At 49.8% G+C, this 11,557-nt stretch overlaps 1 protein-coding gene across 1 annotated transcript; it reads left to right on the top strand.

Moving 5' to 3' along the window:
- The first annotated feature begins 2,918 nt into the window (after positions 1-2,918).
- Positions 2,919-10,697, top strand: Otp (orthopedia homeobox). Its single transcript, XM_090331123.1, has 3 exons — positions 2,919-2,955; positions 4,181-4,590; positions 10,123-10,697. Exons 1-3 carry the CDS (start codon positions 2,919-2,921, stop codon positions 10,651-10,653), a joined length of 978 nt encoding a protein of 325 aa, XP_090187249.1. The 3' UTR covers positions 10,654-10,697.
- Positions 10,698-11,557: the final 860 nt, after the last annotated feature.

The following is an 11,557-nucleotide window of genomic DNA, read 5'->3' on the forward strand; positions in this document are numbered from 1 at the left end:
CCCCGTCCCGACGCCCCCACTCTGCTCGGCCGCCCCGTCCCCTCTCAGATTTCCTTTTCTTTCTTCTCTTTTCCTTCTCCGCCCCCACCCGCTTTCTCCACCCCCCCCTCGACTCCCACCCATTTCCTAGATGCCTGTGCTCTGAAAGTCTTGGAAGAAATGATTTAGTTTGTTTATACTGCTATAAAAATCAAGACCAATAGAAAAGTCATAAAATGAAGCGGGCCATCAATCATGCCGCAACATTGTTATTCAGCGGGTACTAACAGAGATGGATAATCCTTTGATTTCGTCCCATTGTTATTACTCTGATGTGTCTTCACATTAACTATTACACATTTATTTATCGACCTGAAAGATACAACAAAACAGAATATATGAGCGAGTGTGTGCGGGAGGGTGCCGGCACGGCGCGAGCGGAGGACTCGCGTGCCGTGGGCACGCTGGTCACCTCGCCTCCCTTCTTCCCGGGGTGTGGGCAGCCGCGGCCGCGAGGGCCTCTCTGGACCTGTTTATTTGTGGGGGGCCGGGTGGTGACACCGGGCCTGCCTGTCACTTCTCCCCACCTCTGCCCCGATGCCCGGGGCAGAAAGTCCCACGCAGGTGGGCAGAAAACACCGAGAGTCCCTGCACGAGATTGGGCAGGTGCACCCTCGGGAGCCACAGTCGGGGGGCGCGCAACTCCGCCCTGGGGGGCCGTGGGGTCTAATCTAGCTGCGCTCCCCCCCCCCCAGCTTTAACTTGTAGATTTAAACTTTTGTTGGGGGCGGGGAGCTTTTATTGAAGGGGCTGCATTTGCTTTACATCTCTGGATTTCACCGCCCCCCAGGGCAAAACCTTTCTCTGAAGGGCCCTGGGCACCTGCACAACGCCCCCGAGGCTTGCAGACGTGCCACCAGCCAGCTAGGGTCTGCCAAGCCAGAATCTGCGGCGTCGGCACCCCAGCTCCACCTAGGCCGCGTCGGCAGCAGCTGCAGCGGCCGTGGAAGCGCGGCTAAGTCCGGAGCTTCCGGAGAAGCGGTCTCCACGGTTCGGAAGGCGCCGCCACAGCCGCTGCCTGGCACTCGCTCGCGGGTGTGCAGGAGTGCGCGAGTGAGCGTGTGTGCGCGCGCGCACGCGGTTTGTGTGCGCGCATGTGAGTGTGTGTACGAGTGTGTGTACGCACGAGCTAGAAGAAGGAAGAAGGATGAAGCAAAACTACCCCAGAGTTCGCTTTACCGTCTCCTTTGTCTCCCGACTTAGGTCCTTGTCACGCAGCTAAGGACACACACACACACACACACACACACACACACACACACACACACTTCCCCTCGCATCTGCTCTCAGGCAGCATTTTCAATGTTTTGTGTAAGTCAATTGGACGGCGAACAAAAAAAGCCATTTGTTCGGTATTATTTAAAACAGACTTCATAGGGCCGCCCTTTTGTGGAAGCTTTATTTGCACTAAATGAATAATCTTAATTGCATCACTCTCGAATTAAAAATCAATGTTAATCAAGTTGAGAGTAGTAAATATCAGTTTTCATTGTGCTTGGGTAGAGGGCATTTTTCTTGTGTTGCAAATAAAAATACAAGTCAAACAACTTTAAGAGGGCATTATGTTCTGCTACAAATACAATTGAAACGGATTGTTTAGGAGCAGATCAGAAATGGTACAGAATTTTGCACTTAATTTCCTCAGTTATCATTTACAATAAGAACCTCTGAGCTTGACAGCCAAGTCTAAACAGTAGTAAATTAGTACAAATTTATACTGATTTTACTCTAATAATCGTAATAAAAGCTTATAGATTTGGCACTAATTACATAAATGCCTAATGATCTTGAAAATTACTCTGGTTAGAAATATATTACTAATCTAAACTTTGTTGTTGGCTGGCTCTGAAAAATCAGAACATTAGAAATGGTTCGCTTCACTTGTGCAAAGCACTTTAAATTGTTCGAGTAGTTTAACATATTCAAGAAGAAAATAAAGAGCATTTAACTTTATTTACAGCCTGAAGTGGAGTGGGGAACCGAGCTGAACTTAGAAACTTTGAGGGAAGAGCAGGTTAGGGACTGAGACCTGAGCTCAGAGTGCAGTGTGGAGGAAGGCACATTTCCCACAGGCCCCGAAAGCAGACAGTGGGCCTTAACAATGCCAAGGAGCCCTGCCTCCCCGGCGCGCTCAGCCTCGAGTGGAGTTGGGGCTTGGTAGGCCCCTGGGCCCGGGCAGAGCGCCTAGCGCGGGCCTACTGAGCGGAGGCCAAGTTAAGGCGCACTCGGGGGGCCGTGGCGCGCCCCAGCGGCGCCCCAGGTTTGACCACCGCCCTCCAGTGCGGCCTAGGTCGCCCATGCGGGGAGACTCTCGGGCCACGCAAAGGTCATTCCCTGCCCCGGTCTCTGGTCTGTCCCGTCCTAGCTCTGCTACACCAAGCTGCCCCTGCGAGACTGGGGAGGGCCAGGGGCAGGAAAAGTGGGCTTGGATGAAAGCTCCTGGAAGAAAGGATCGAAGCCGGCCCGAAAGCTCAGGAGGGCCAGGCCAAGGTGGTCGCCGCGGCTTTAGCTGCTGCTCAGGCTGAAGCTGCCGGGGCGCCGGCCGCCGCCTCCTCCGGGCGGGCGCGGGCGGGCGGGCGAGCGGGCGGGCGGGCGGGCGGAGTGGGGGACTCTCCGGGCGCTGACATTTGCAGGCTGCCCTCCTGATTGGTCCCCTCGCCGAGCTGCTCACGGGTTCATTCAACTGTTAAGCACCTCCCCGTCTCTCTAAAGGACATTATAATGCAAGAAGCCCCCTTTTTAACCACAAACCGAATTTTCTTTCATTTAGGTGATCTATATATATCTATATCGTATAGCTTATAGCTTATATCTATTTTAAATAACTTAAAGCCGCTAAAATTTGGGGGGGAACAGCTTTCGCCCTGGAGCGGTGCACGATGCTGTCTCACGCCGACCTCCTGGACGCCAGGCTAGGTGAGTGAGCGCCTCTCGCCCCGGCAGCCAGGAGAAGCCGGGGCAGGAAATTGTCAATTTGTTCCTTATTTTACCTTAATGCGCCCTAAATGGACTAATTTCTTTAAAAGTAATTGTGCTGTATTAAAGTTTAATTTGATTTAGCATCGTCTTTATAAAAAAATCTATGGAATATGTAGATCCAAAAGAGGGAGTTGGGGAATGTTGTTACTTTTTTTGTTTTCCTTATTTTTTTTCCCTTCTCCCCTCCCCTTTATGTTTTTGAAGGGCCATCTACCCCTTGATCATTTGTTTGGCGGTGTTTCTTTTTTCTCTCTGCTATGCTCTGATTTGGGATTTCTTTCTCTTCTCCCCCCCCCCACTTATCCTCACTACTCCTTTTTTCTTCTCATCTAAGTGTACTTGAATTATTATTTTTTTAAAAATCTTGTGTGAAGAAGCTGCTGACACCGAGGTGGATTTGTAAAGTGTGCTGGTTGGGAAAGATAAACGCCAAATTCGTGCCCCGGGGCATCCCTGCCTTTTACGAGGGACTCCGTGTTGCCAGTGGCGGAAAGGAAAGCGCCTCGCTTTTCTCTGGAAAGAGAAGTGGAATTTCCTGAAGTTTGATTCACTGTTGTGTCTGTCGAGTGTCTTTAATGCCGTCTGCCATCTGGGTTGCCGGGCTCTGGGTTTCCGGTTTGGGAATCTTTCCCGATGGACGTGATTCCGTTTTCCAAACCGCCTCTGTGCTTTGAGAGGGAGGCGGAGTTGATTTGGTGACCTCGCGGGGTGGACGGCTAGCGAGGACGCTCTGGGCCCCGGCGAGGGTGAGGCGCTCGAGGCTGGAGGTAGACTTCCCCGGTTTGTCTCAGCTCAGGTGGACCCGCTGCCCGCAGCCCTTGTTCGAGGACTGGCCTTCGGCTTCCTGGGGCACCGGGGGCACAGTTGATGAAAGGGACTCAGACGCAGGCTCTGCCGCCCGGCTTGGGGGTGTTTTATTGTGGGGGACGTGGAAGCTCACTCGGTGAACTGTGGGAGCCGGCTGCCCCGGGAAGGGAAGGAGCCGGGAGATGTGGTGTCGCCCTGGCTGTCCAGGTCCTGGGGAGCCTCGGGAGCCGCGTCCCCCGGGCGGCCGAGGGCGCGGCGGGAGCCCACGACGGGGCCGCAGGAGGACGGAGGAGGGAAGACGGTCCCTCGTGGCAGCTCCAGGAAATGAGTGACCGAGATCCCTTTGCCTCTTCAGGTATGAAAGATGCTGCCGAGCTCCTGGGCCACCGGGAGGCGGTGAAGTGTCGGCTGGGCGTGGGGGGCTCCGACCCCGGGGGCCATCCCGGAGACCTGGCGCCCAGCTCGGACCCAGTGGAGGGAGCCACGCTGCTGCCGGGGGAAGACATCACCACCGTGGGCTCCACTCCCGCCTCGCTGGCGGTGAGCGCCAAAGACCCAGACAAGCAGCCCGGGCCCCAGGGCGGCCCGAACCCCAGCCAGGGCGGCCAGCAGCAGGGCCAGCAGAAGCAGAAGCGCCACCGCACGCGCTTCACTCCCGCGCAACTCAACGAGCTGGAGAGAAGCTTCGCCAAGACGCACTACCCCGACATCTTCATGCGGGAGGAGCTGGCATTGCGGATCGGGCTGACCGAGTCGCGGGTGCAGGTACGCGGGCGTGGAGGTGGAGGCGGACCGAACCGGGAGCGCGGCGGCCGGGTTTCCGCCGCCGAGGGACCCCCGATCTTTGCTCTCCCTTCCGCCTCCCTGGCCTGCGCTCCGGCCGCAAAAGGGTTCCTAGATCCAGTGAGCTCCCTCTCTGCCCAGAAAATGTCACACACACACACCCCCCCCCCCCGGCCCAGCCACATCGCCATCCCCCAAAGGGAGCCAAAATTCTGAAAGGGTGGCCAGGTAGTGACGGGCTGCTGGGCTTGCACTCTTCTCTCCAAAAGGAAGCACATCTCCGCATCTAACCCCGGTGCCAACCTCAACACCAACTTTAGTTACGAACGAGGATTTCATTACCCGCCCCATGAGATTGTATTGAGTATTGAGATAAGTGGGGGAAACGCAACAATTAAACACAAAACATGAGGGGGGAGGAGGAAGTGTGTAAGGAGTTTCCCCAAAAAGCCGGTGTTTGAGATGAAAGTCACGGTGTGACTTTCATCTCAAATACCCTCCTCTCCTATCGCTCAGACAAAATATCTTGATGTTTGCTGAGGTTTTGAATTTGGTGGTGTTCCAGTAAGCTAGCATGGCTGGGTCTGGTGCGAGTCTTGTGTGCTTTAAACAATTTTTTTAAAAAGGAAAAGAAAAAAGATTTCCCTAAGGAAACTTGGATGCGCGGTGGTGGGAGATGAAGGCTTTCTGGTGTAGGTGCCCAACTAATAAAAACACAAACAAACAAACAAACCAAATCCCCAAACGTTTAGGGCTAGAAATGTCGACCCATAGAGGAAATCATCATCGTACCGTTAGCATCCCAGCACACATCAAGTTGTAAATTATATGTCATCTCAAAAATTACACCTATAACTCTTCTGAAAACCGGTGAAAATATAATCCTACCGAGCTCCATATTCCTGCCCTCCCACCCCCCGCTTTTCAAAGGAATAAAAACAATAACAAATATTTTAGGCCCAGGTTGCATGGCCAAGAAATGCAGTCAGTCTTGAGCTATCCGGGGTGCTGAAATTCTTCCGCTGCTATCTAGGACCTCAGTATCTGTTCAGTATCCTGAGCGTCAATCGCACTAATTTATGAAACCAGTGCTATCTTTAAAATTAACGTTAAAGCGCTCAGTTACTTTACATTTGTTTTAAGAGGTGAGAGACAAGGTGAATATTTTTGTGTTCATTTGACAATTTATAGCCAGGCTAAAAGACAAAAATAGTACACGTTTCTGTTCTAATAGTAAATGAATGCCATCAAAGATTTAAATGGTTAAGTTAATAGAATGATATTTTGTTTAATATAACTCTAGGTGGATTTGTTATCGAGCTCTGAAAGGCCTGTGCCATGGTCAACTGAAACAACACATGGAAAGAATACCAGTCTCATTGTGAAGATATATTAATTATCTTACCTTTCATTGTTTTAAAATCTGAAGTTGACTTCAACATTCATAGAAAAATGCGATATCAATTGTACATCAGTGATCATACTTGGATGTCGATTTAATATTAGAGACACAAAATTAATGAATTTTGTCCCCCAAGAGAAATGTTAAATATTAATTTTGGTTTTAAAGAGTAAAATGTTGTGTCTTAACCCAGACACTGGTAATTAATTCAAATTAAAATAACTTAGAATCACAAATAAAATATAATTGGACAACTAATTTTATGAAAAAAGAAAACGGGTCTATTAAACTTTATTAGGTCTTCTAAAGGTTAATGACACTGATTTTTTTGACAGAAAAAGTTATAAATGAAATAAAAGATAAACTCTATGGTAGAAATAGTTATTTTGAAAAAGCACACAAAATAATATGCAAGAAGAATGAGACAGAATATGTTAATTGTTCTAGCATAATGTTTTACCAAAGATAATAGCTTGAAGCTGATGATAGGAACAATTTAATAGAATGGCAATTTCAATATTTTTAAAAATAATATTTCATAGTTTAAAAAGTAATCAGATCAACATAACCTTCTTAATTAACATTTCAAAATGATTAACATTATGTAATGTAATACAAAAATAATTTATGGAAAATGTATTTACTTCACTATTCACTATACCACTGCTCCTTGACCAAATTTAAATTAAATAGTAATTGGTTTATGTTCTTATATGATGAGTGCTTCATACTTTTCTTTGTAGTTAACAGATTGCCACACATTCTTTTCAGTATGTGGGCCACTGCACTGATTACAAGTGATCTAAACATTTAATTTTTTGCAATTGTTTGCTTCCAGACATGGATTTTTATTCTATGCTAAATTATTCAATATATTTATTTTGTCTGTACTTGGTATATATCACAGTAAGTATTTATAAAAGCACCTCTATTCACATGGAGGCCAATTCTATTCAGATATTGCTCCCCTTTTCTGCCTACTGTAATAAAACCATTCCTTTTATAGCATGCCATTATTAGAAACCAATTTCAGAATTATTTATAACCTGGAATGGCTTATTAAGCAGCAATGCGAGAATCATGCAAATTACGCGATCAAATGCAATATAATAAGCATAATCATTAGTCTCTAGCACGGATTAATTAACTTTCAATATTTTATTTACATAAAAACCAAATCAGTGAAATAACTTCTGCACAGTCAGGCTTGCCTTTCAATATTTTATATGAACAAAAATAATGTGCTGTAATTCCATTGACCGTGTCTCCCAGAATGGCCCTGTCACCTGCCACATCTTAATAGGGGGACAAGCTGAGAGTATTTTCTAGTTTTCTAATGGAATGAGAAATTGCATTTTCTTCCTCTCCCAGCACTATTAAAGTGTAATGAATTCGGCCCAGAGTTCACGGCTGGCTGATCGAAATGAACCTGAGATCTAGGCTTTAATACAGCTCCCCAGATTTCCTCCCAAATCTTCACATTAATCATTTGCTGGATTCCAATGAGATCTTCATAAAGCGTTTGCTTAGAAGGGGAAACGTAATATTCTTTCCTTTTCCCTCTCTTTCTCTATTTCTGAGCCATTTATAGCTGGGGAATTAAATGGGCTATATATTTTAAAATACATTTACAGTATGTCTATATTACTGTAACAGCAGATATCATGAAAGTGGATTTTTAGATTGTAACCTCCATTAGATTCTCACTGTTGTATTAAGCATTTTCTGAGAAGAGCTGCATTTCAAACTAAGTTCAAAGTTGGCCCGTGGCTGCGGTTAATATATTTCCTGGAGTTGTCATCTGTGCATTCTGAAAATCTCCCTTAGGTTTTGCCTGCATTTTAATCCGTCATGCTCTAGTTTTCAAGTGGAAACATTCACATTTTAAAAACATATGCATCATAGCTTGGAACGGACGTGCTCAGATCCAGTGCAGATTTTTTTCCCCAACCCTAGTAAGCCATGAAACATAAAAAAATTTGTAGCCATCATTTGACTACTAACCCTTGAACATAATTGAGCATGCTTTTTTTTTATTCTTCCTGTAATATGTATTCCTCTCTTCTATGTGTGAGCAGATTTTGGATTCAGAAACCTTTCTGGCAGCAATGTTTGCCATTGAAATTCTTCTGAGCAAATGTCCATCCCCCTTCTTTCTTTTATTTCTTTCTCCATTCCTATTTCTACCTCATCCCCTCCAATATTTTAGGATTCATTGGCACTTAGAGGGTGCTTGAAGGTCTTGGCTTTATACAATAACTTGGAAAATATACTCATGGGCTGCATGTGAGGTGTAGGAATCATTTGAACACAGATCCAGTTTCTGCCAAGGGTGTCCTACTATCTAATGCCACCCCCCCCAATCCAGTATTGGCTGGGTACTGCAAAGGTGCTTGTGATGGCTTGTCACTCCTCCACTTCAGAGGTTTGTTCTCCATCAAAGGCCCTAACAGCTCAATCTTGAGGCATTGATCCTATCCACTACCAAGGACCTGTTGTCTCATTAATCTGTAACACTCTCAGGGGCTGCATTGAGAAAACGGATGCTGGGTATTTACCCTTTGCAGATACCAGGGAAGGCAACATGTAATATTGAAGAACCAGAGAAAGCTTGAGTGGTGAATGACGTCCCTTATAAGTTATGAAAGCAAGAATCAGTCCAAAGAGAAATCTAGATTGCCACATGGTTGGCAGTGGTAGGTGGGTAGTATGTCTTGGCTTACAAAGGTGCGAACACAGCTAAGAGCTGTGGTTTACCAAGAAGAAGGGAAGGTTTGTCCATGCTTGAGATACTTCATTTTGCAGAGCTGAGTGGTTGGGTTGGATTAGCCAATGACTCACCTATTGGGCTACAATTTGATGACTGAATTGTGTTGGCCAAATTCTAAGAGGAAACGCGGTAACTGGGCTGTGTCCCACATTATTCGTATTTAGTCACAGCACACCTGCGGCAGACAAGATTTTAAACTGAATGTCTGCCAAGTAGGCATGTTGGCAACTATTTTTTTACTCCTTAAAGATAAAATTCAAAAAAGTGGTCTGATAGCTTAGTAGTACATCTCATCCAGACATAACTCTTTCCCTATTATACTGAATTTCACATCTGTAAGCAAACTTGCCTTGCAGGATCTGAAATTCCTGAGCCTGATAGGAGAGAAAGTGTAGGAGGCTTATTTTCATTTGGAATATAGTTTATCAAACACATCTCTCTGAAAAGGACCTCTGGCCTAAGCAAAATTAAATTTGTTTCATAACTAGTGTGAATTTTAAACTTCACCCCTTTTTATTTGCATTGGTCGGAAAAAATGAAAGGGAAGACGACTTGAAGGTACCAGAGGTCTTGTTTACTTGGGATTTTCATTAAGCTATCAGAAAAAAAAAAAAAAGGAAGAATTGAAGGTCTGGCGGCTCCGGGCTCTGGCAGCCCACAGAGAGTAGAAAAAGGTGCCCTGAGAATGGTTGAGGATGAGCCTCGCTGCCTTAGCTCCCAGTTGTAATTGTGGGAGGAATCACAAGTCAGCTTGGCGACCCAGACCAAACTGCACCTCAGTAGCTCACTTCCACACGATCGCTATGTTAACCTCTCTGCTCTGTCAACCGTGGTGGTAGGGATTTTCCTTTGTCTTTCTGAAACTGGCCATGTCATCCACAGCCTTTCAACAATTTCCAAATTTCCAGCTTTTCTGGAAATTCTATACCCCATCAGTGTCATAAGACATGCCATTAAGCCACACGCGTTACCCGTGCTTGTCTTCATCTGTACACCTGTGGGTCGGGCTTTGACACTTGCCGGCCTGCAGATGCGCGGGGGGCTCGGGGGCGCGAGGCGCGGGGTGGTGGGCTTGCGCTATGCGTCGGCGCCGCGGGGCACAATCTCTGGTGGGAGCGGGAGTCAGCGCCTCGTGGGCGCAAGAAACTTCGGGTGGGTTTTGTACATGGTGGAGATCTGAGCCGGTTGCGGCCCCAGCGGAGCCGAGCAGAGCCGATCTGAGGGCTCCCGGCCTGCAATGGAGTCCGCATCCGACTCAGGTGTCTGGGCTCCAGTCCCTGGCCGCTCTGGCTAGCCGGCTCACTCAAGGTGCCCTGTCTGTCTCCCACCCTGTCCACTCCAGGTCTGGTTCCAGAACCGACGCGCCAAGTGGAAGAAGCGCAAGAAGACCACCAATGTGTTCCGCGCGCCCGGCACGCTCCTGCCCACGCCAGGCCTGCCTCAGTTTCCATCCGCTGCCGCCGCCGCCGCCGCCGCCATGGGCGACAGCCTGTGCTCTTTCCACGCCAACGACACCCGCTGGGCGGCGGCCGCCATGCCGGGCGTGTCCCAGTTGCCGCTGCCGCCCGCGCTGGGCCGGCAGCAGGCCATGGCGCAGTCGCTGTCCCAGTGCAGCCTGGCGGCCGGGCCACCGCCCAACTCCATGGGCCTGTCCAACAGCCTGGCGGGGTCCAATGGCGCTGGGCTGCAGTCGCACCTCTACCAGCCTGCCTTCCCCGGCATGGTGCCCGCCTCCCTCCCCGGTCCCAGCAACGTCTCGGGCTCGCCCCAGCTCTGCAGCTCCCCGGACAGCAGCGACGTATGGCGGGGCACGAGCATCGCCTCGCTCCGCCGCAAGGCGCTAGAGCACACAGTCTCCATGAGCTTCACTTAATGCAGCCGCGCCGCGGCCCGCTGCGCCCCGGCGCCGCCCCAGGGCCGCCCCGAGACACGCTCGGGCGCGCGCCGGGCCCCTCCCCAGATCCCTGCCCCGGGCCCCCGCCCGGCGCCTCGCCCCGTCCCTCCTCGTCCCGTCCTGGCTTCCACCTGCCACTTGCTCGGGCTCTCAGCAAGCCCGGGCCAGCCAGGACTCCCCTCGCCTGACTTCGCTCGCCCGCGGTCCCCACGCCTCCCCTCAACCCGCTTCCCCCTACCCCGTACCCACCCCAGCTCCCCGCTAGGCCCAGCACCCCCCCCCCCCGCGCTCCGTCCCACCCTGCCCGTACCCCGCTCCCTCTGACCCCCGGCTCGCCCCTGGTCGTGCTCGCGCCCAGCTCTCGGCCTTCAGACGGGCGATGTTCCCACCCACACCTAGGACACGACGCCCACGACCCCCTCGCCCTCCCTTCGTCCCCTCCCCGGGCTCCCGAGCTCTCCGTGCTCCCCGCCCCTCCTCCTGCGCCCCACCGAAAGCATCCTTCCCGCCATTTTACTTACCAGGGAGTCGACTCAGGATCTGAAATCAGACACCAATGGACTGGTTTGTGGGCTGAAGTACACACACACACACGCACACACACGCACGCACACACACACAGAGTGCATCGAGGTCACACGTGGACGCGTTCAAGGGACAGCACACTGTTAGGGATTGTTATCGTAAAGGAGGACAAGCATCTACCACCTTCCGAGGGCCCAACTGATACCATCTGATTTATCCTTGTATTCTTCCTCTCTTGCCTCGCCCACCGCCCTACCCTCGCCCTGAGTATCCGGGCACACCGGGCAGCCCTCTATCGGCTTGCAAAAGAACGCTGTCATTTGATCTTCTTTTTCTCTTCTGAGGGTTTAGGGGGGGA

This window comes from Megascapheus bottae, chromosome 4 (genome assembly GCF_031878675.1).
Source record: "Megascapheus bottae isolate mThoBot1 chromosome 4, mThoBot2.hap1, whole genome shotgun sequence".
NCBI classification, from domain to species: Eukaryota; Metazoa; Chordata; class Mammalia; order Rodentia; family Geomyidae; genus Megascapheus; species Megascapheus bottae.

What these genes read in the sequence shown, in the direction of transcription:
- Otp (XM_090331123.1), top strand. Translation starts at nt 2,919, where the DNA reads ATGCTGTCTCACGCCGACCTCCTGGACGCCAGGCTAG. An exon ending in CCTCCTGGACGCCAGGCTAG is followed by an intron (nt 2,956 to 4,180) that starts GTGAGTGAGCGC and finishes TTGCCTCTTCAG; the next exon opens with GTATGAAAGATGCTGCCGAG. An exon ending in TGACCGAGTCGCGGGTGCAG is followed by an intron (nt 4,591 to 10,122) that starts GTACGCGGGCGT and finishes TGTCCACTCCAG; the next exon opens with GTCTGGTTCCAGAACCGACG.